This window comes from Dendropsophus ebraccatus, chromosome 15 (assembly GCF_027789765.1).
Source record: "Dendropsophus ebraccatus isolate aDenEbr1 chromosome 15, aDenEbr1.pat, whole genome shotgun sequence".
In the NCBI taxonomy this organism is placed as follows: Eukaryota; Metazoa; Chordata; class Amphibia; order Anura; family Hylidae; genus Dendropsophus; species Dendropsophus ebraccatus.
This window is the reverse complement of record NC_091468.1, coordinates 37,653,543-37,678,283: the sequence shown is the minus strand read 5'-3', so window position 1 is coordinate 37,678,283 and position 24,741 is coordinate 37,653,543. Positions and strand designations below refer to the sequence as shown.

Sequence of the window (24,741 nt, the reverse complement as noted above, 5' to 3'; positions counted from 1 at the left end):
AGAGAAGGTAGTCATGTGATTGATGGACACATTGGGCCATGACACTCTGTACTGGCCTGTGTTTAGTCTGTGTTCCTGTGTTTAGTCTGTTTTTTTTTCCACCAGCACACGTCAGAAAATCTGCCTTCAGGAGACTGGACCTGGATTTCTGGTAAGTTCAGCTTTGTTTTACAGCATGATAACAACAAAAAATTAATGAATGTATAGTGCTAACTTGCTTTCTATCACATCTACTGATTTAGATTTAGAAAGTTATAACGACAGCCATACTTTAAGATAAAGCATCCCCTAAAAGTAAGACCCCGGCCACCATGCCGCAAAGGGAAGGGGAGTGGGAGGCAGGTAGGGCGGAGGTGGTTGGTTATGTCTAGTTATGCTGGTTTGTGATGACAGCTACTCTACAGTAAATAATAAATGTTCTCAATTCTTGTTCAACAAGTGTTGATTCTTCTTCAAGGAAAAATAAGACATCCCCTGAAAATAAGTGATAGCGCATATTTGAAAGCAAAAATTTATATAAGACACTGTCTTATTTTCGGGGAAACACGGGTATATGGTGCCCTATGTAATGTCACCTACAAAGGATGGAGGCATAAAATAGGTGTTCAAAAATGAGGAATTATTTTATAATCTATGGAACGAAATCGTTCAGGTGCAGAAAACTCAAGTGCCCTAGTTCTTTACCATAGCCATATGCCACGGCAAATGTCATCAACAATGGCCATGTCTGAATGAATGCATAATGAGGATTTATTACAAGCTGCTTACAGTGTCAGGAGATGGATCCATAAAAACAGTGGTTTCTTCACTTCAAAGCCATATGTTAGGGGACTGCATTATAAGCATCCACTACTAGAATTGGTTAGCATCCTTACATTCTGAGCCTCAATATCCATCATATACTAATGTATGGAATGGTTACATACAGTAGTAAATACATTTCTTGTGAAAACTTTGCCTCTATTGGGCTTAAAGAGCCCTATAGGTATGTTTAACATATACATTGGAAGTTTTTTTGTATATGCTAAGCATAGGTCAAGAAGGCTTTATGGATACAAGGTCACATGTCACACTTATTCCCATAGGGAATTAACTGAGGGTGTGTCGCACCATGTTACGGCCATTTGCCCGTTCCATCATGTTGCCTTGTTGCCTAGTCTTATGAGCAGCAGTAGTTAGGGGAATTTACAGAAATAATAAAAATTCCCAGAACAGGCCCCATTTACGGCAGCCATAATTCTCTGGCTTGAGCAGAAGGAATATTAACACATTGCAACTGACCTCCTACTGCTGCCATGCCCCAGAAAAGTGGCAATTGCCATCTGTTGGCAGCCAGAAGCTTGAATCAGTAAAAATGACAATCCTAGCAATATAGACACAAGAGAACTGCTTATAAAACACCTGATATGACCTGATATAAGTTTAAAAGATGGAACATCCCTTTAAGTTACCAATATCTAGTATTTTGCTTGCCTGAATACCATGACTCGGAGAGAAGTGGCTACAAAATATTGAATTTCTCCTTCTTGGCACAATGACATGGGTACATGGCAACTCATATTACGCAAAAGGTAATAACATTTAAAATTCAATAGAGAGCAGACTTTATCATTGCCAGACTACTGAACCATAGAAACCTTCCTCACGAATCGCCAGCATATTGTTACTTTCCTATTTGGCAGCAACAGGCAAGTTAACAAGCTGGTGAAGTATTAACTCTCGCAGATGGTAAATAATAGAAGAATGGAGAATTATGTTATGTATATTTTTCTGGTAAAATGTAATGAGAAGAGGAAGTCACAGTATAGGTGCCAGGTTCACACTTCTGCTACATTAACGGAAGAGGGATACATGAAAGATCCCACTAAATGGGGTCTGTCAGGTTTCAGTCTAGTGTCAATCCATTCAACAGGATTTGAGTTGACAAAAAAAAGAAAAAAAATACAGCTTGCAGTATTTTTTTGTCCGTTCAGATCCTGCAAAATAATTGGAACTTACAAAGGAGAATGGAGCCCTGGAGTAAGTGTGAACCTAGCCTTAGGGTCTTTTTACATGGTCCTATGTATTGTTTGTACAGCCATTTAAATGTATTGCTATCAGCCGCACATCCCCTGCGGCCGATAGGGATGAATTTTACCATCTGCACAAAAGATATGATCAGCCGATGAGTGGGCATTTTACACTAGGGAAAGGGCTGCACGAACAACACTAACAATATACTGTATACAGCCCTTGCTCCACGATTATAGGGCTGTGTAGTAGGGTCAGTAAATGAATGCCAATCTAGCAGATCATCAATCATTTACATTATTGATTGAGCCGTGTAATGCTACACTTACACGGAAAGATAATTCGCCCGATCGTACGATTAACGATTTAGAAGTAACAATTGTTTTTTTTTATTACGATCAGCGTTTAGATGGAATGATATATCGTACAGAAAATTTGTTTTGCGATCACTTAAGCCTATCTCGCACATAGGTAAAATCAGTGAACGACTGTTTACACGGAACGATCTGCGAATTTTTTGTGAACGATCAACGACGATTTATTAACATGTTCAAAGATCAAAATGAACGATTTTTAGCTAATCGCTTGATCGTTCGCTGCGTTTACACGGAACAATTATCGCTCAATTTATCGCGAAAATTCGCCCGATAATCATTCCGTGTAAACGTAGCATTAGGGTCCATTTACACAAAAAGCTCATTAAATGAGCACCAATCAACAAGATACTGTATTAGGCACCTGTCGGCCCATCTAATTCTAATGCTACGTTTACACGGAGCGATAATTCGCCCAATCGTTCGTTTAACGATTTTGAAGCAACGATTAGTTTTTTTTATAACGATCAGCGTTTACACGAATAAATCGTTCGAAAAATCGTTTGAACATTCGTAAGGAAAATCGTTATTGCGAACGTTTTTAAGATCGCTTAAGCCCATCTTTTACATAGGGTAAATTGGTGAAAGACTGTTTACACGGAACGATCTGCGAATTTTCAGCGAATGACGAACGGCGATTTAAGAACATGTTGAAAGATCAAAATGAACGATTTCTCGCTTGTCGTTTGATCGTTTGCTGTGTTTACACGGTATTTATCGCTCAAATGAGATCGTTTATGCGAAAATTCGAACGATAATCGTTCTGTGTAAACGCAGCATAAGGATAGGCAATCAGTATAAAGGTTCTGGAAAATACAGTCAACATCCTTCACTAAGAATTTTTAGTGACACATACAGTAGCTTAGCTGCTTACACTTTTAATAAGCAGCTGGTTGATGTAATACAGAGTCACGGCAGGTGACCAGATGGCATTGGATTACAAAGGATATCCACTCCAGACTGTCTGGGCTCTTAAATCTCCCCTTTACTTTTGCCAAAACTGCAGTGACATAACAAATAAACAACAGAATAGATTATGACTCATAGGGTGGTATTACACGGGCCGATGGGGGCCCGATAATACCTGTAAACGAGCTAGATCGTCGCTCGTTTACTGGGCCTATTACACGGCCCAATAATCGCTAAACAAGGGCTGCAGGGACATCGTTACCGATGTCCTTGCAGCCCTTGCTTAACCATATACATTACCTATCCACGTACCAGGGCTGCTGCTGCCGTCTTCTTCTCCCCGGGTCCCGCGCGCTCTAGCTTCAGAGTGGTTGCTCAGCCAATCACAGGCTGGGACCGCCGCGGCCTGTGATTCGTCGGGCAGCCTGTCAGCTGACAGGCCACTCTGAAGCTAGAGCGCGCGGGACCCGGGGAGAAGAAGACGGCAGCAGCAGCCCTGGTACGTGGATAGGTAATGTATATCGTCAGTCGACGAAAATAGATCCAAACCTATATCAATGATCAGCCGATGATCGTTGTCATCGGCTGATCATTGTATTTATTACATGGAGCGATAATCAGCCGAATCGGGCCGATTATCGTTCCGTGTAATAGTACCCTTACAGAATTTATAACACTGAGATAAATAGTAAAAAAGAACATTCATGAACACATGTCCCAATAGGTGACTGATGATCTGTAGGCCAAATCAACGGGAATACAAAGCAAAGGTCCTGCCTGGGAGGAAGAAGAATATGCATGTAACACATTGGTACACTCAGTCCTCATGAGATGTAGGACATGGAAAGTCCGGCCATACACATTATACAGTTGGTGGCATCGTATATGAATACCTGCTCATGGCCGTCACAGTTATCAGCCTCAATTTCTACATTAAAGGAGCGCTCCAGAATTTTTTTTTCTTAAATCAACTGGTGTCAGAAAGTTATAGAGATTTGTAAATTACTTCTATTAAAAAAATCTCAGGCCTTCTGGTACTTATCAGCTTATGTATGCCCTGCAGGAAGTAGTGTACTCTTTCCAGTCTGAGACAGTGCTCTCTGCTGCCACCTCTGTCCGTGACAGGAACTGTCCAAAGCAGGAGAAGTTTTCTATGGGGATTTGTTCCTTTTCTGGTAAGTTCATGTCATGGGCAGAGGTGGCAGCAGAGAGCACTTTTTCAGACTGGATAGAATACACCACTTCCTGCAGGACAAACAGGAGCTGATAAGTACTGGAAGACTTGAGATTTTTTTTTTAATCCGTATAACTTTCTGACATCAGTTGATTTAAAAACTATTTTTTCTCCGAAGAACCCCTTTAAACAAGAATGCTCCACAAGAGGGATCAAACCATACAGACACTGTAAAGCCAGCAAAATGCTCCATCACTCTATTACATGTCAGACATCTTATCAAATGAGAAACAGTAAAGCCCCTCCTACAAGGGGAGACTGTCAGGAGGAAACGAGCGCTGTCGGCGCTCATTTGTTTCTTGTTCCCCGCTTGCTGCCGCCGCTTTTACAAGCTGGGACGCCGCGGGGAGCTGCGGTGGGGGTGGCTGTCCGGGTGATCACTTGATGGTCTGGGCAGCCCATAACATATAGCAGCGGTCTGCTGCCACCGCTCCTATTCCATGTAGTGACGGGAGCAGATTGTTGCTGTATGAGTCATTTGTCGTTCAAAAATGTTGAAAGACAAACGACTGCAATGATCAGCCGACATCGTTCATGTTGGCTGATTGTTGCCTTCTATTACACAGAAAGATTATCGCCCATGACGGACGATATTGGCCAAATACGGCTGATAATCGTTCAGTGTAATAGGGCTTTAAGCTAAGAAATCTCTAAAACAACTTGTGCGACTATTGATATCTTGTCAGTATGTCATAGGTACATGTCACGTGGCCTTAGGCTACTAGTGTGACTACAATTGGATTGTTTAACCCTTAGACGACCCAGGGCGTATAGTTACGCCATGGAAGTCTGTCCCCAGACGACCTAGGGCGTAACTGTACGCCCTGGGTGTTTCTCCCGCTATGAAGCGCGCTCCGGAGCGGAGCGCGCTTCATAGCAGGTGGGGGCCGGCTGCAATCAGCAGCCGGGACCTCACCGGCAATGACACGCTGCAGCGATCGCGCTGCCGCGTGTCATTAACTCCTTAAACGCCGCGATCGCGATCGCGTTTAAGTGTAAGTGACAGTAGTAGTCCCCCCAAAGGGACTTCAAATGTGTAAAAAAAAAAAAAGTTAAAAACACTAACACACTACCCCAAAACCCCTCCCCCAATAAAAGTTGAAATCACCCCCCTTTCCCATTATATAAATAAAACATATAAAAATAAATAAATAGATAAACATATAATATACCGTAGCGTGCGTAATTGTCCGATCTATTAAAATATAACAAGCGTCATTGCGAACGGTAAACGGCGTACACGAAAAGAGGGAAAAAAGTGCGCGGATTACCGATTTTATGTTACATTATATATATAAAAAAATTAATAAAAAGTGATCAAAACGTCCGATCTTCACAAATATGGTATTAATAAAAACTAGAGATCATGGCGGAAAAAATTACACCCCATACAGCCCCGTAGGTGAAAAAATAAAACCGTTATAAGCGTCACAATAGTCCCATTTTATTTATAATTAATTGCCAAAAAAAAGGATTTCATTTAAAAAAAATATATAACATTAGAGAATCTGCGTAAACCTGCATATGGTTGTGTTCGTACTGACCTATAGAGTAATGGTATCATGTCGCTTTTACCATATAGTGCATTACGTAGACACAGGAACCCCCCAAACGTTACCATATTGCATTCTTTTTTGCGATTTCACCAATTTATATCTTCATAAATAATATATTTGGAATTCCATCGTACATGTTATGGTAAAATGAATGACGCCATTACAAAGTACAACTATTCCTGTAAAAAACAAGCACTTACATGGCCTGTAGATAGAAAACTGAGAGTGCTAGAGCTCTTAGAAGGGGAGGAGGGAAAAACGAAAACACTAAGATCAAAATTTGCGCGATCCACTGGGTCATTTTGGGCCTGGTCCTCAAAGGGTTAATGCAAAGTGCGGTGGGCTGTTTATGTCGGTTGATGCTGCATTCTAAACCGCAAGCACATCCACAAAAAAACAGAATTATATAGAGCTAGTATAGCAGTGTACGGGGCAGTCTGGCCTGTGTGCACTGCTCTATAGGCTCCACCTGTATGCAGGTAAGTATGAATGCTGAAAAGACAGCCACATTGAAGGGCACCGTGGCCCTATGAACTTCTATAATAACCTTATTATGGCTCTGTATAATACGGTGCCATAACCCGTTTTTGGCAACTAATATGCAGACAACACCCAGTACAAAAAATACAGTGGTGCCAAGACACCCTAAGGCGCACTTAAAAGAAGTGATGGGAGTGTTAGCTATGAACAACTGCTCTGCATCTCATTCCCAATCGTTTATGTACATTCTGGGTATACGGCTCGAGGGCCAAACTACTACTATTAACCATATATGTGCATCTTCTGAACAGACTAAACAGAATATGCAACAAAGGAAGCCTACATGTAGATCTAGCCTTTTATTTATTTTTATTTATTTTTACCATGCTATTGTTAGGGTAGAGAGAGACATTTTGGCATTTATCATTTAACTCATTCATTTCCGAGGCACCATATCCTCCGCCTTGCAGACAAGAAGGCAGTGCTTTTTCTCAGTGGAAACAATGACACATGGCTCAAACGCCTGAAGAACGGGGCTTATGTTTACAGTTCCAGACGCAGTAAAGTCTCCATCTTCTTACTACTAAATGGAGCACTCTAAGAATCTAAGAGAAAACCGGTGAATAAAAAAAACATGAAAGCTGCTGCCTGCAGGTGGTAATACATCCAGAAATAGTGGTACATATGCTGCAGCAATGTACAGTTTTATTATGGATCCATATTGTACCTATAGTCTGCAGTCAGTCCATACAGTACCTCCAAGTGTGTACAGGGGCACACAGAGAGAAGTATTAAAAAAAATATGTATTCCATTACGGTGTTATTCTCTCCTAAAAGCATTGCATTGCGTGTCTTAACCTGTCAAAACATACGTCAGAGTACATTAAATGGACCATAATGGACTAGTGAGTATGAACATATACAACAATTCTGCCGAGCTCAATACTGTTAACCTGCTATAATATGATCTGGAGTCCTGCAAAACTAACTTATAGGTTCAGAAAAATGGAAGAAACATAGTCTACTACATTGGTCCACTTAACCCCATGGGCCCAATAGAAGTAAGCTGCAGTTTACATCAGCCCCATTTGAGGTTAGCAACATATACCATGAGAGTACAAGGAAAACCTAACTGGAACAAAGCCTTCTGGAGCCTCCATACACTGGCACATAGCACGCCTCTGGGCTGATGTCCTGTACTACAATCTTGTTGCATGGGTCAGGTCACATAATGGTCCTTTTACACGGAACGATTATCTTTCGTTTTTGCACGATAACGATCGCATTTGAGCGATAATCGTTCCTTGTAAACGCTGCGAACGATCAAGCGACAAATCGTTCATTTTGATCTTTCAACATGTTCTTAAATCATCGTTGATCGTTCGCCAAAAATTCGCAGATCGTTCAGTGTAAACAGTCTTTCAACTATTTCCCCTATGCGTGAGATAGGCTTAAGCGATCGCAAAAAGATTATTCCGTACGATGTATCGTTGCGTCTAAACACTGATCGTTATAAAAAAAAAACATCGTTCATTCAAAATCGTTAATCGTGCGATCGGGCGAATTATCGCTCCATGTAAAAGTACCATAATTCCTATCCTTTGAGATCAGATCTTTTGCCCCAGTGACCCCATGGCATATAACCATCACAGTGGAGGTCATGGCTGGCTACCACTCTACTCCTATGTATCCATTTACCAAATATTACTCCTATGTCTATCACACATGTCTAATTACTGTTATTATACTGCAGAAGAAATAAGGGGTTAATAATGAAAATATATATATACATTGATGAAAAGTTACATGCACTTTAAAAGGTTTCCTGTTCAAAAGTAAGTGCCCCCTCCTCCCCCATATCAGATGAGTAACTATTGTGCAGGTGGCACTGTCTCTACATCCTGCCATCAGGGCAGCCTTGTAGAGGAGATGGGCACAGCACAGGGGGAGATGTACAGTACCTGGCTCCTTCTCATAGTGCAGGGCTCAGCCTGGAGCAGCTCCTCATCCCGCAGACTTGGTGCACAGTTGCTATAGGACTTTATGTTGGGACTTGAGAGGCTCTATTGCAGTTTGTCCTCCTCCTCCTCCTCCCAGAGGCAGCAACAGTTCCAGATGATCGCTGGAGAGGAGAAGGGGGAGGCAATGAGGAGGCAGGAACACTCCTCCTCCCCTCCTCCTCCTTCTCATCCTCCTCCAGCATCCCCAGCCCACCTAGCAGAGGAGCCTGGACACAAGGGTTATATGACACCTTCTCCTCCTCCTCCTGCTGCATCCCCTGCTGCTCTGCATACAGCCAGCCTGCCCCCTGCTGTTAGCTCAGGGTACAACACTGACAACTGACCTGTCCCTGCCTTACAACCTGATTTGCCTAAATATGATGTCTTGGAGAGCACTCCTCTTAGGAGATAACACTTCAATCACATGTGATAAGTATGCTGCAACCATTTGCCATTGCATAAAATCACATTCAGTTCCACATAAAAGCACGCAATACTACATCTGCTTTTAATAGAACCCAGCTAATAAAATGTATGCGACTAGTGATTAACCCCTTAATAACCGAGCAATTTTCTTATTCTTTTTCATTGTCACTTTCCAAGTGCCACTACTTTTTTCATTTTTTTAGTTCACATATCATTATAAAGGCTTGTTTTTTGTGGGACAAGTTGTACATTTTATTGGTACCTTCTTTATGTACACGAGACTTTTTGATTGCTTTATTTTTCTTTTTTTTGGAAGCAAATTAACAAAATACAGTAAGTCTGTATTTATTTTTATATATTATTTATATAGATATAATTTATTTTTATAGCATTCACTATGTGAGGGAATTATATAATAATTATAGTTCAGGTCCTTACAGATGCAGTTATAGCAATTTTTTTTTGTTTTATTAAAAAAATATTTTGTAAGGGAAAATTGTGTAGTTGTATTTTTTGGGGATATTTTTAGGATATTTTTAATATTATAATAAAATTATATTTTCCGTAATGTTAATCTTTACTTTTTATTAGTCCTACAAAAGGACTTTAAATTGAAATTATTATTATTATTATTAATAATAATAATAATAATAATAATAAGCGAATTTACAGTAATAACAAAGTGAAGTGCTTTGTTAGCTCAGCAGTGTCTTATCAGCCAGGTACCTTTGAGCTTCATGGTGTTGCCAATTGACCTGGTTATAAGACCTTCAGCGGTATGTGGAGTACTGATAGGAACTAAAGGTTGTAGTACCCACATCCATTTGGTGCAACCCATGATCTACCTGAACCACAATCCTGAGGATCTTCAACACGGCTGCTGTCCTGGCCATTTTTGAAGCAAGTTTTTTTCCATACTTGATATAAAGCTTATAGGAGCAATGCCAGGTGGTGAAGTAGAGTATTAGTATTAGTGCATCTACTTGCTTATATCTGAACAGCTATTTTATCTGCTTATATTACATGAGGGGCCACCCTCTTATTTATGTATCTTTGGACTATGGGAAGAATACAAACCGGTGGCTGGTATTAATAAGCCCTGACACACTGCAAAATTGTCCAGAAATTATTTGAGAAAAACAAAAATAAGTTCAAGGTGCTGACTTGGCCTTCAAATCTCTCAGATCAGAATCAAATTGAGCATCTGTGAGAGTCCAATCCTTGGAGGCCCCACCTCAAAATGCAAGGTGCCTAAAGGATCTCCTCTTCCCATCTTGGAGCTGGATACCACAGGACACCTTCAGAGGTCTTGAGAAGTCAGCAGATGCAGTGGTACCTTGGTTTAAGAGCTCAGAGTTTTTCAAAATTGTGACTTTGTTTAAGAGCATTGCTTTGGTTTGAGAGCTCCCTGTACTGGGTATGAGGGGGAGTGGAGGAGGGGCATGGTCTGCATAGCGGGGTCTACAGTACTGTATTCTGACCCAGGAAGTCTCCCTCACCTTTCAAATCATAGCAGATCCACTTCAGGCTGGGGCTTGCATCAGGGGACAGGACTGTGGAGGTAATCTCATTATAGCTATAACCCCTCTCCCCCCAGAGAAAGAGCTGCTATACTGTGCTCACATCTGTCCTGCTCATTCCTTCATGCTCCCTGCACCCTGGAACCAATTGTCTGCATTTCTATGATTTCTTATGGGAAAATTTGCTTTGGTTTAAGAGTGGATTTGAATTACAAGCACAGTCCCGGAGCAAATTATGCTCGCAATACAAGTCACCACTGTAGTTGTATTTATGTCAATGTGTAGGGAAAAGGTCCTGTTATAGGTGTCTATATACTTGCCAATAGATGTCTAGCTTTCTGTCTCCACAAGAAGGAGGGGGTACAAAAAGACTCTAGGCTCCTTAGCCGTGAAAATTGATGATGATGTATAGTTTGCACACTTACAGACAGATTTTGGGGCAGAGGAACTACCATATTTCTACAAAAATAAGATAGGGCATTGTATATATATCATTAAATAAATATATATATATATATATATATATATATATATATATATATATATATATATACACTCACCGGCCACTTTATTAGGTACACCATGCTAGTAACGGGTTGGACCCCCTTTTGCCTTCAGAACTGCCTCAATTCTTCGTGGCATAGATACAACAAGGTGCTGGAAGCTTCCTCAGAGATTTTGGTCCATATTGACATGATGGCATCACACAGTTGCCGCAGATTTGTCGGCTGCACATCCATGATGCGAATCTCCCGTTCCACCACATCCCAAAGATGCTCTATTGGATTGAGATCTGGTGACTGTGGAGGCTATTTGAATACAGTGAACTCATTGTCATGTTCAAGCAGAAATCGAGACTCATCAGACCAGGCAACGTTTTTCCAATCTTCTACTGTCCAATTTCGATGAGCTTGTGCAAATTGTAGCCTCAGTTTCCTGTTCTTAGCTGAAAGGAGTGGCACCCGGTGTGGTCTTCTGCTGCTGTAGCCCATCTGCCTCAAAGTTGGAGGTACTGTGCGTTCAGAGATGCTCTTCTGCCTACCGTGGTTGTAACGGTTGGCTATTTGAGTCACTGTTGCCTTTCTATCAGCTCGAACCAGTCTGCCCATTCTCCTCTGACCTCTGGCATCAACATGGCATTTCCGCCCACAGCACTGCCACTCACTGGATGTTTTTTCTTTTTCGGACCATTCTCTGTAAACCCTAGAGATGGTTGTGCGTGAAAATCCCAGTAGATCAGCAGTTTCTGAAATACTCAGACCAGCCCTTCTGGCACCAACAACCATGCCACGTTCAAAGGCACTCAAATCACCTTTCTTCCCCATACTGATGCTCGGTTTGAACTGCAGGAGATTGTCTTGACCATGTCTACATGCCTAAATGCCATGTGATTGGCTGATTAGAAATTAAGTGGTAACGTGCAGTTGGACAGGTGTACTTAATAAAGTGGTCGGTGAGTGTATATATATATATATTTTTTTTAATTTATTTATTTTTCTTTTGGGCTAAAAAAAAAGGCTAGGTCTGATTTTCAGGGTATGTCTTATTTCGGAGAAACACAGTATGATCCTACAATGTAGCCCCACTCTATACGGTAGTTTGCTGCCATATTATATGTCCCACTGTTGTTAAGTTCCTATACCCCCTGTAGTAAGGCCTCCATACTAAATACCTCCCCTGTAGTTTTACCCCTATATTATATACATCCCTCTCTGCAGTAAGCAACCCATACTGTTTACCTCCCTATCTGTAGTTGTTCTTTTATACTGTACACATCCCTCTCTGCAGGTAGTCCCCATACTTTATATCTCTCCCCCCCTGTAGTTGGCCCACGTACCCCCGTCCTACCATATTCAATGTCCCATACTGCGCATCTTCTTACCACTCTTGCCTCCTCTGCAGCTTGTGTTGAGCAGGTGGAGGTGGAGCATAATAAGTCTGGCACTGATTGGCTGATGCTCAACCACCCAGTGTCAGGGATCTGATCAGCTAACTTTTAACTAGGGATTATATTTGGAATAGAGCCAGGGGCGGATTAACTTTACCATAGGCCCCAGGCTGTTCACCAAGCTGTTCACCCCACTGTAACTATGGCAGCACTAGCCTGGCGTTCATAGTACAGGACAGATAATGTCATGATGTCCTGATTTGTGCAAAATTGTTACAAAAAAACCTGTGATTTTTGCAAATCATGGCGGAAGTGTAGCCAGGAGACAGTACACCATTGAAAGTATAAGTCTTTTTGGGTGGTCATGAGCCCCCCAGGAGCTCAGGGCCCCGGGCTGCCGCCCAAAACGCCCCTGTTATAATCCACTACTGAATAGAGCTTATATTTAAAGCCTCCAAATAGGCTGTATAAAAAAGCTAGGTCTCATTTTTGGGGTGTTTTTTTTCAGATAAACATGGTAGTGGGTAAAAATGTACCCATACAGTCTTTGTAACCTCTAAACTCACCTTTTGCAATCACCCATTGCCATGGGCATTTAGTCACTGTATGCTCCCTGATGAGACGTACAGTATACAAATAGCGCTTAAACCTATTTTTCCAGTCCCAGTCTAATGATCTCAGTGTTTCCTAACTCCAGTCCTCAAGTAACCCCATCAGGACAATAATTGATGATATCCCATACAAAGTAATGTAAACAAGCGCTGTTCTACTAGATCGGCCCTCGTTGCCTGAGCCTATTACATAATACATAATCGTGCAGCAGGGGCTGTGTATATATGTCCGTGCAGCCCTTGCCTTAAGAGTGGGAAATAGTTAAGTATATACGTTATTTCTCCACGCTGCCTGATGTCTTCTTGGCTTCTCCTCGCAGCCACCAATGCTAATTCAGAGCCGGTCTCTAAGTTGACAGTCCGCTCAGCCAATCACTGCCAGCAGTGGTCCCATAGAGGCTCAGCTGCCTGTCACTTCGAAGACCGTCTCTGAAGCTGCAGTGGCTGCAGGGAGAAGCCAGGAAGACACCAGGGAGTGTGGAGTGGTATGTATATACTTTATTATTTTTTTTACAGTCATCAGCCAACAGTGGCCAATGATTTTAGGTCAGGACCAAAAAACACGATCAGCCGATGATCACTGTGCTATATCTACTGAATCTGCCTGATTTGGCAGATTATTACTCTGTGTAATAGGGCTCTAAGGAAATTCTCGATACATAACCTATTGGGGGTACTTGAGGGCTAGAGTTGAGAATCACTGATTAAAGGGGAACTCCAGGTAGAGGTTAAAAAAAAATGAAACTTCTGCAGAAGCATAAAGCATTGCTTACCTATCTAATCCAGTTTTGAAACTACCAACTTTTCCTCAGCTGTTCATCACAGTCCCCCACCCTGCACATTTCCCAACCAAATCTATTACAGAACATCTAGGCTGTGTTCACATTACTGAATTATTTGCATTACTTTATCATTTCATTTTTGTCCCACCCACACAGCCCGCTGTATTCTCTACCTGTAACACCACACAGCACGCTGTATTCTCTACCTGTAACACCACACAGCACGCTGTATTCTCTACCTGTAACACCACACAGCACGCTGTATTCTCTACCTGTAACACCACACAGCACGCTGTATTCTCTACCTGTAACACCACACAGCACGCTGTATTCTCTACCTGTAACACCACACAGCACGCTGTATTCTCTACCTGTAACACCACACAGCACGCTGTATTCTCTACCTGTAACACCACACAGCACGCTGTATTCTCTACCTGTAACACCACACAGCGCACTGTATTCTCTACCTGTGACACCACACAGCACGCGGTATTCTCTACCTGTAACCCCACACAGCACGCTGTGTGGTGTCACAGGTAGAGAATACAGTGTGCTGTGTGGTGTTACAGGTAGAGAATACAGTGTGCTGTTACAGGTAGAGAATACAGCGTGCTGTATTCTCTACCTGTGACACCACACAGCACACTGTATTCTCTACCTGTGACACCACACAGCACGCTGTATTCTCTACCTGTAACACCACACAACACGCTGTATTCTCTACATGTAACACCACACAGCACGCTGTATTCTCTACCTGTAACACCACACAGCGCTGTATTCTCTACCTGTAACACCACACAGCCCGCTGTATTCTCTACCTGTACCACACACCACACTGTATTCTTTACCTGTAACACCACACAGCACGCTGTATTCTCTACCTGTAACACCACACAGCACACTGTATTCTCTACCTATAATTTTTTCTTTTCATTTTTACGCACATATTATGATCAAGCACCTTTTATCTTTGAAGTTGAGCCCCACAATAAGGCTCTAATCCTCTCTGCCTTTTAGCATCATTTACTTGTGTTACTGCATCATTTTTGTGAATACGCTACAGTACTGCAATAACACTCCACCATGTGTAAACACAGCCCTAACTTCACTGCACACTCAGGGAAATTAGTGCAGCAACTGCTTCTGGCTGGTCAGAGATGGTGAATCACGCCCTGCCCCCTGTCTGCATTATCAGCCTGATCTCAGCAAACACACACAATGTGAGACAGAGGCATGGAAGATTTGTCTCCTAAGAGGGGAGAGCAGAGGGAGCAGGAGACAATGTGAATTGGCACAGAGGCCATTTTTCTTCACTTCCTGGATTTCTATCAGCTACCAGTGTGGCAGAACCGTACAGATACAGTAATACATTATATAGACACATCTATATAAATTTTAATGTACTTTTAATAGAAAACAAGTTTCCCTTATCCGGGGTTCCCCTTTAAGTAGAAATCTCCAAGAAGTTCTAATCTAAAGGGTTCTAGGTGCAGAAGTGTGAATGTAGCCTTCCACTAAAAGGTGTAAGACTCAGGACAAGTTAAAGGGGTTATAGCCAGGTGAAGCACACTGCGGCAAACGTCGCTCTCTGGTTGACTAGAGCAGTGATTTTCAACCAGTGTGCCAGGGCACACTAGTGTGCCGCGACACATGGTCGGGTGTGCCGCGGGGAAAGTTCCCTAAACTATGGTGCCCCTGTGAAACAGGAGAAAACAATGGGGGAGAGAAACTTGGGGATGGGGGAGAGAAGCACCGGGGAGAAGCATGGGGGGGAGAAGCACAGGAGAGAAGCAAGGGGGAGAAGTAGGGGGGAGAAGTATGGTGGCGAGAAGCACAGGGGGGAGAAGAAAACAGGCCCAGGTTTCACACTGAGTGAGTATAAATACATTTAGAATCTATATTATTAACTATATGTATAATATGTACTGTTTTTATTGCCATTTTGGTTGGTGGTGTGCCCCGGGATTTTTTAAGTATAAAAAGTGTGCCGTGGCTCAAAAAAGGTTGAAAATCACTGGACTAGAGGACCACATAGTTTTGAGCAAACTTGCTGAACTGTTCAGGTTTTGGCAATGTTCTCCGGACAAGAATTCTCATCATTTCACTCTTAGCGGCTGAAGAAGTTGGATGTCGCCCTAGGGCTGCCAGGAAAACTTGGATACAGCCTATGGCAGAGTATTCAGGTTCAGAGAATGTTGCAGAACCCAAACAGTTCTGCAAGTTCACTCAACACTGGTGACAGGCTGTGCAACATGGCGATTGCTGGTCAAGCTACAATGAGTCGCCGTGTAGGCCCAGCCTTATCATTTGAGTGAGCCTCAGGACTGAGACCCAGTACAATCTAAACCTTTCACCTTTGGACTACATATCAAGCGGAGGAATACAATGCAAGTCACTGGGTAAGATGGACATATTGTACATACTCCAAGTATACTGCATAAAACAAGGAACGTTTTGCGGAAGTCGATAACTATATGCTGCGGAGACATTACTAGATGGGGGTCTTATGTCTTCGGTGTTCTCCAGCTTTTGAAGAACTACAACTCCCATCATATCCTAAGTTACAGGTGTCAAACACCCTTAAAGGGGTTATCCAGCGCTTTAAAAACATGGCCACTTTCCCCCTACTGTTGTCTCCAGTTCAGGTGTGGTTTGCAATTAAGCTCCATTTACTTCAATGGAACTGAGTTTCAAAACCCCACCCAAACTGGAGAAAACAGTAGGGGGAAAGTGGCCATGTTTTTGTAGCGCTGGATAACCCCTTTAAATTTTACATCCTTACTGAGGCTCATAACACGCAGACCTCAGCTTTTATATCCCATAGTGCTGTGGTAAAATGAAAGTTGGGGCCTCATTGGTTGATATGGGCAACAAAACACAGTTATCCTTTACATGGTTTTTAATCCCCTATCACAGACTGCGTTATTTATAGGGCAGAGGGCTTCGACAAAATGGCGGCTTTCTCTCAGCATAGAATAACACTTCACAAGTCTCAGGATTTACTCGACCGCTTCACACAATTCTCGCGGTTTCCAGTTTTTTCTTCTCTGACGTAATTACGTTACGCACGCTGCGTGCTGACGACTCCTGCGCAGTAACCGCCTGCTCTCGCGCGGTGCTTTCTGGGAGGCCTGCTGTAGTGTGTGCGGCGCGGCGTGTTACTATCTCCTCGGCTCCGGTTTCCAGTCTATCGGGATCATGGCGAGCGCAGCAACCGTGGCGGCCGGTGGGGTGACCAGTCAGTCCAGCCGTAAGCGGCTCCTGAGGGAGGAAGACATGACGAAAGTGGAGTTTGAGACCAGCGAGGAGGTGGACGTGACCCCCACGTTCGACACCATGGGACTGCGGGAGGATCTGCTGAGAGGCATCTACGCGTATGGTGAGTATGAGCGACGTATCGGTCCCGCCATACTGGACGCTGCTGCCGGGTAATGGGGGCGGAGGCTGAGCATGCTGCCTATAGAAACAGGGGATAGAGAGTCTCCTACAGCCCGGCACTTAACGGGTAAACATGTCCCTACAGTTGGGGAAGAGAGCTCTGTTCTAACCAATCAGATTTCACTTCATATTCTACTTCCGTTATGGAAAATGTAAGCTGCCACCTGATTGGCCGACAGGTGTTAGCCTCAGGTCACCTGATGCTTGGTATTCTTGCCATTCCATATACCATAGAGCAGTATTCCCCAGCCTGTGCCGCCCTGTCTGTTGTAACCTCACATTTGCTTTAATGTATAGAGACAAAAGTTCTACCTCTTATTCTCCCCCGCCTACACACAGGAAGGTTTCGCACAGCTGAGTGTTTCTTGTGTTCTCTATGGGGAGAAGTAAGCTGCAACTGTGGCTTGTCTCTCCCAGAACAAAGGGTTCTGCTGTAAATATCCATAATGCCCAACCCCTATTTCCACCAATGTAATCTGTCGGTGGTTGTTCGGGAGAGCCTCACGCACCTTAGACTTTAAGCAGCAGATTTGTCCATCAGCATAAGGAGAAAGCGGCAGTTATCATAGGAAAGACCAAATACATTGGGGGAGATTTATCAAACATGGTGTAAAGATTCCACCCTAGCAACCAATCAGATTCCAACTTTCATGCCTCACAGGTTCTTTGGAAAATGATAGGTGGAATCTGATCAGGTTCACTTTACACCATGTTTGATAAATCCCCCCTGTGTTTCCAGCACAGTCTTTAGTAGATTATTTTACCAGTTGACTCCTGTAAATACAAGTTATGTCCCATCCTCTGACTAGAGAATAAGTGATTTTGGGCCATCTGACTGCTGTTACCATTGGTTGATACCTTTTAGTAGCTCTTTGAAAAGATGATGACAAACGTGATTTTTTTCGGGCCTAATATTTGTTTTTAAGAATTACATCAACAAAAACACAATGAAGACAACACAATTTATAAAAACACTGTTTCCGTAAGTTATACATTTTCACATGATTTTATTCAAACGTAACTTTCTGATACATGACCGCCTATAATACATGGTGCCTGGAGACCTGTGTGCATCAGCCATGTAAAGAAGGAAGAATACCCGGTCACCATCTCAGGGGTGCTACACTGCTTTCAGTACCCTGCCATATTCATATAACGGGGATGTGGTCCAGCCATGCACATTATTTGCTATTATTAGTAATGTTGAAGTTTGTATATTAGGCTTTGTATGTCCTGGATCTTACAGTAAATGTGTTTCCTTGATTTTAGGGTTTGAGAAGCCATCAGCTATCCAACAGAGGGCGATCAAACAGATCATTAAAGGAAGAGATGTAATCGCACAGTAAGTTATCCTGCCATGGGCACACTGTTTCCCTGTCCTGTGTTTAAAGTGACTGTACCACCAGGCCCAGGCTGAAGCACTGGAGGCGGGCCGACCCACCCTTAGTGGGAGGAAACCCCTGCTCCTCTATGATAGGGTCCCATTGATTCTAATGGAGTCACGTCATGGAGGGGCTCGGGTTTCTTCCCACTAAGGGTGGGTCGGCCCGCCTCCAGTGCTTCAGCCTGGGCCTGGTGGTACAGTCACTTTAAAGGGAACCAATCACGCCGAAAATGCCCCTAATGATAAGGAAACGTGCTGGTACATCACCCAACACGCTTCCCAAACATGCCCCTGTACCCTCCGTCCCCTCCTTGATTAGACCGTAATCTTACATTTATGAAGCCCCGCGCTGTATGGTAATTCTTGGCAAGTAGTCATGGTGGGCGTATGTAGTCACGGTGGGCAGCTGTAGTCATGGTCCTGGGCTGTCGCGATCACTGTAATCACGTTCAGAGGGGCGTGATTGAAAGAGCTGCCCTCTGCTGACGTCACCCGGGGCCTGCGTTCAACGTCGGAGGCGTGCTGACGTTTTTAGCACGCAGCGCATGCGCCGTATGTCAGTGTCTTCTGCCCACATTGAACGCAGGCCCCAGGTGACGTCAGCAGAGGGCAGCTCTTTCAATCACGCCCCTCTGGGCGTGATTACAGTGATCGCGACAGCCCAGGACCATGAGTACAGCTGCCCACCGTGACTACATACGCCCACCATGACTACTTGCCAGGAATTACCATACAGCGCGGGGCTTCATAAATGTAAGATTACGGTCTAATCAAGGAGGGGACGGGGAGGGTACAGGGGCATGTTTGGGAAGCGTGTTGGGTGATGTACCAGCACGTTTCCTTATCATTAGGGGCATTTTCGGCGTGATTGGTTCCCTTTAAGACAGATGGATGTACACTATGCCTGGTAATCATTATACTGCACATTTGATAAACTGAGTAATACTAGCCGGGGCTGATGCCAGAGACCTTAAAGGGTTTGTCTAAAGTAGACAGATGACGTCCATGCATCTTATAAAAACATGTGGACATCAATACTACACTAATGTGGTCGCTGGGGGTGCTGAATTTACTTTTGTCCAGTAGTCCGCTGACAATCCTAGTAAAGTGAGACTATACCAGGCCTGAAGACATTGGCTCAGATTTAACAGTCTGACAAAAAATCAGATACACTTTTGTCTTTGACAATGTTTCTGACCTGTGTATGAAACATTACCAATCCTGCGCTTTGTGGAAGGGCCATTTATTGTTCACATTTAGAAAAGGATTTATTGCTGTCTGCAGCCTGCCTGAACATCTCTTGGTTTCGAGAATCTTAAAGGGAAACTTACAGCAGTGTAGAAGTCTGTGACCTGCAGTAATGTTCCCATAGTGCTCCTTACGTTGATCCTCAGTGCTGTTTTCGGGAAATCTTTACTTTATTCACTAGGAAAATTAGGCAGTTTGGTACATTCCGGCTTGGACTACTACAGTGATCTGCCCGCCTCTTGTAATTAATATTAATTCGGGTCTGCAGTGATGATTGGCAGAGTGATGTCACTGCTGAACCCCCCTTCCCGAACAGGGGAGCCTGTCAGGAGAGAAACACATTAGTGCATTTCACTTTTTGTAGTTTGTGTTTGATTTAGAGTTATTATTGCTGTTTTTGACTTGAAGTATTTTCTATTACCTTGCAGATCGCAGTCTGGTACAGGAAAAACAGCTACGTTTTGTGTGTCTGTCCTTCAGTGTCTGGATATTCAGGTAATGTATTCCCATCTGGTCTTACATATTTACTTTGGTAATGATATAATAACATTAGGTGATTAAGTGAATTCTGATCTGTGACTTTGCAGTTATTTAGTAACTGTTAAGGGGTAGCTTGTGACGTGTAGACGGTGTGAGTTGTAAAAATGACTTTATTGTTTTTTTAGGTCCGGGAGACACAGGCGCTGATTTTAGCACCAACCAGAGAATTGGCAGGACAGATTCAAAAGGTAAAAAACTAATTGGTTTCTTATCTCTGAGAAAAAAAAAATCATTTCACTGCTAGAGATGCACTTTTTTTTTTTTTTTTTGTTTTCCTCAGTGGGTGAACTTTAAGTAATCTTATTGTAATGGCTGCATTTATAGGTTCTTCTTGCTTTGGGGGACTACATGAATGTGCAGTGTCATGCATGTATTGGCGGAACCAATGTTGGAGAAGATATCAGAAAACTGGATTATGGACAGCATGTTGTTGCTGGGACACCAGGCAGAGTCTTTGGTAAGTATATATTTGTAACATGCTGTATGTTTTCACCATTTGCTTGGCTTAATTTACTTAGCATCATCTAATTGTTTTACCACACACAGATATGATCCGCCGCAGAAGCTTAAGAACACGGGCTATTAAAATGCTTGTTCTGGATGAAGCTGATGAGATGCTTAATAAAGGTTTGTTTCCCAATGAACAATTTAGCTCTATAACAGGGTTGTCTAACCCTGAAAAATATTTGCATATGGGCTCAGGCTGGCAGCTGCCCTCACCTACACTATCTTTCCGTTAATGGGCTCACATGTTGTGCCTATCATATGCAATAGGCAGTGGCCTTGCAACGTTGCTGAGATTATAAGCAACTTTATGCGCCCTTGGTCAAGGCATGTGGATATAGTTTCAGCTGTGTGTTCCGGCCTAAATTACATTTTATGGACTGCCTCAGGCACATCAGTATATTAGGGCCTGTACAGCTTGTTTTGGAGTCATAAGAGAGATGTCAGATGACTTACTATTACTATATATGATCTGGGTAACAGCTTTGCATACTTTGTACATTTAAGGCTTTTCATACTGTTTCATTACAGTTTGTAATTCATTTTAATTTTAGGTTTCAAAGAACAGATTTATGATGTATATAGGTATCTACCACCTGCTACACAGGTGTGCCTCATCAGTGCCACACTTCCCCATGAAATCCTGGAGATGACCAATAAGTTCATGACCGATCCCATCCGTATCCTGGTGAAACGGTAATTGTTCAGCTAAACCTTTCCTCCTGATATTTAGGGGCTTTGATTTCTGATCAGCTTGGTGTATTTGGCTTGCTTCTGTTTAGTATCTGGTCACTTATAACTGTGCATTATTACCGCATAATCTACAGTTTCATTGTTATATCTATTCTCACAGTGATGAGTTGACGCTGGAAGGCATTAAGCAGTTCTTTGTAGCAGTGGAGCGGGAAGAATGGAAGTTTGACACTTTATGTGATCTGTATGACACACTCACCATTACACAAGCTGTGATTTTCTGCAACACAAAAAGAAAGGTAACATTAATGAAAGTATGACATAGCTCAGATTTCACTCCGTTTTCCTACTTTAGGCTATATCTGTACATCTTCTATTTAGGTTGATTGGTTGACAGAGAAAATGAGGGAGGCTAACTTTACAGTGTCTTCAATGCATGGTGACATGCCCCAAAAAGAGCGAGAGTCCATCATGAAGGAATTCCGATCTGGTGCTAGGTATGTATGGCTATATCTTTCTTTATTGTCGCTGCAGATGTTTACTATAAGACGGCAAGGCTGTGTCCATGCTGTATGACTTTAGAAGAACTTTATTATGATCTGTGCAGTTTAACTTGCAGAATAGATGTTCTACAGTATAAACCATTAATCTTGTGCCAATTTTTTTGTTTTCTTTATAGTCGAGTACTAATTTCCACTGATGTCTGGGCAAGAGGCTTGGATGTCCCACAGGTCTCCCTGATCATTAACTACGATCTTCCTAACAACAGAGAATTGTATATCCACAGGTATGTTGGCCATTTTATTACATTAAAGGGGTTTTCTAGGTAGCGGAAATGTTATTCCCTTTCCTGCTCCCTGGTATTCCACATCTATCTATCTATCATAAAAAATCATACAAGCCATAACATTTTCTTTTTTTACTTTAACACAGAATTGGTCGTTCAGGACGTTATGGAAGGAAAGGTGTTGCTATTAACTTTGTAAAGAATGATGACATCCGTATTTTACGAGACATTGAGCAGTACTACTCTACTCAGATTGATGAAATGCCCATGAACGGTATGTTTCCTCCTAGGCAAAGTAATAATCTCACATTACTCATGTTCTTTTAGTGCTGGCTTATGGTATGGCATTTAAAGTGAATCTGTCAGCTGTAATTCTTGTTTCAAACTGTTGACTGTTAGATAGGTGTTAGAACAAGCAGACACATGGCACCTTTCATATATCTGTCTGGGCTTCCAGCATTCAGAGACATGCTTTTTATTCTCTGGTACAAGGTGTCAGAGGCTTTTCTAAGCTCCTGAATAGCTGCAAGCTTGTATGCCCTCTCTCACCTTTCCAGCTTGATTGACACCTGGAAGCTGGCTTCCATGCAGAGTCTGGGAGCGAGAGGGAGGGGTTATTACAGCTTGCTGCAGCTTGGGAAAGCCATTTGACTCTTTATACTATGTAATAGAAGCATTTTATACATCCTGCAATGACCGTTGTATGAAAAAGTAACAGTATGAGCAGTTTTGAATGTGAATTGCAGCTGGCAGATTCCCTTGGAGTCTTGTTTGCTACTAGTTCCCCCACTTATAAAAGTGGTGATCTGGTAATAGAATGTATTTCTTTAAAATGTAGATTCACCTGCAAAGGCATCTGTTTTCTGGAACTCAGCAATACTTGGTGTAGTCTATTAACTAGTAATTATTTGTGTCTCCTTTATGGGATGGAAGAACATTTCACAGATGACCCACAAGTTGAGATTCTGAATGTTTTTCTTTTCAGTAACAGTGTCTTTTTTTTCCTTCCTTCCACAGTTGCTGACCTGATTTGAAGAGTGAATTTTCTGTATAGAAGGATTATATGGATCGATTGACCAATATGTTATATTTTTGGCTGTATTTCATTGTAGAGCAGATTTTACCGTTGTCATCTTTTTACCTTTTTATTTAATGCTTCAGTACAATGAACCATGCACCCCACTGTAAACCACTGTAAATACATTTGGTGACTTTTCAATAAAAAAAAATACAAACCCCCTTCCATGGAGAAATGATTGTAAGCAACGTCTTGCCAATACTCTTTGATAAAGGTATTAGTGAGAGGGGAGAGTGGTGTTTTGTGGCAGACTGTTACCATTCAGTAATAAAACCGTATGGGGCAGAGCAGATAACATCAACTTGAGTTGATTTCTCTTCATTCATGTAATTACACTTTTTAAATGTGTCCCCAAACCTGTGGTCTATTTGCAGTGTATCTGCCTGCCTCTTGCTCTCCTATTACTTCCCTGTTCTTTTAATAGACTTTTATGGGCAGCAGGAACGAAGCCTGATTAAAGGGAGGTGATTTTTCTTTAAACTATGTATGAGAAATATACATTGCTCTGTTTTATGAAATGTTTGGTGGTGGTGAAGGTTTACCCCTGATCTACAAGGGGTTGGGAGGTACTGTTTAATCTCAGCTTAGGTAGACTAATATATATATATTTATATATTATATAAAATTTAGTCTGCATATGATTTTTCCCCCCACCCCTGAACATTTCTATTGAAATAATCAGGGGACCGAACCTGACACATTCATCCAGGAGTTTAGATGTACTGCAGCAAAATCTAGGTGTATGCTGTACCTCACTCGCTATGATGCTGTAAGTTTGGTTTAATAGAAGGAGGGACACCAAATCAGGAGGTTACACCTAGAATAGACTCTTAAACATGCTTGTCATGCTAAGCCCCCCTCTCAAATCCTGCCCACTCATAATCAATTAAAAAATTCCCCCGAGGATCAAAATGGGTGCTATCCAGTCTCTGGTATGGCTCCTGGACCCCTACTCACTGGTAGCTTCTTCTAAATCCTCAATCAAATAAGGTATAGCTATAGGTCAAGGATATTACACAGCTATACAATAACACTGTCAGGAGTTAAAATATCCCACTGAGGGGGAAAATACTCTACATGTATTATCACCTGAAAGCAGCTTACTCAAGAGTGATGGCAGTAATTACAGATGAGCGAATTTACAGTACAATTGAAGCAAAGCGCTTCATTAGCTGGCTGCCTTTGAAGTCCATGCCTCTCTGCTCTGAGTGTTTGGAAAAGCTGGATCCTGTCCTGGAAGATGCTTTCCAGGACTGGATCCTCCTTTTCCACG

General features: G+C 42.5%; 2 protein-coding genes across 3 annotated transcripts in view; one reads left to right on the top strand and one right to left on the bottom strand.

Annotated features, from left to right (window-relative positions):
- Nucleotides 1-8,679, bottom strand: part of NINL (ninein like) — an 80,120-nt gene extending 71,441 nt beyond the window's left edge. For both annotated transcript variants that reach the window (XM_069954397.1, XM_069954401.1), the window contains exon 1: nt 8,525-8,679. The gene's annotated coding sequence lies outside the window, so the exon portion shown is untranslated. The remainder of the gene's footprint in view (nt 1-8,524) is intronic.
- An 8,210-nt stretch (nt 8,680-16,889) lies between these two features.
- EIF4A3 (eukaryotic translation initiation factor 4A3) lies at nt 16,890-23,633 on the top strand. The gene is made up of 12 exons (XM_069954597.1): nt 16,890-17,175; nt 18,504-18,576; nt 20,295-20,361; nt 20,532-20,594; nt 20,731-20,863; nt 20,953-21,033; nt 21,465-21,606; nt 21,764-21,902; nt 21,985-22,100; nt 22,283-22,390; nt 22,537-22,664; nt 23,408-23,633. Exons 1-12 carry the CDS (start codon nt 16,995-16,997, stop codon nt 23,422-23,424), a joined length of 1,248 nt encoding a protein of 415 aa, XP_069810698.1. The 5' UTR covers nt 16,890-16,994; the 3' UTR covers nt 23,425-23,633.
- The last annotated feature ends 1,108 nt before the right edge of the window (nt 23,634-24,741 follow it).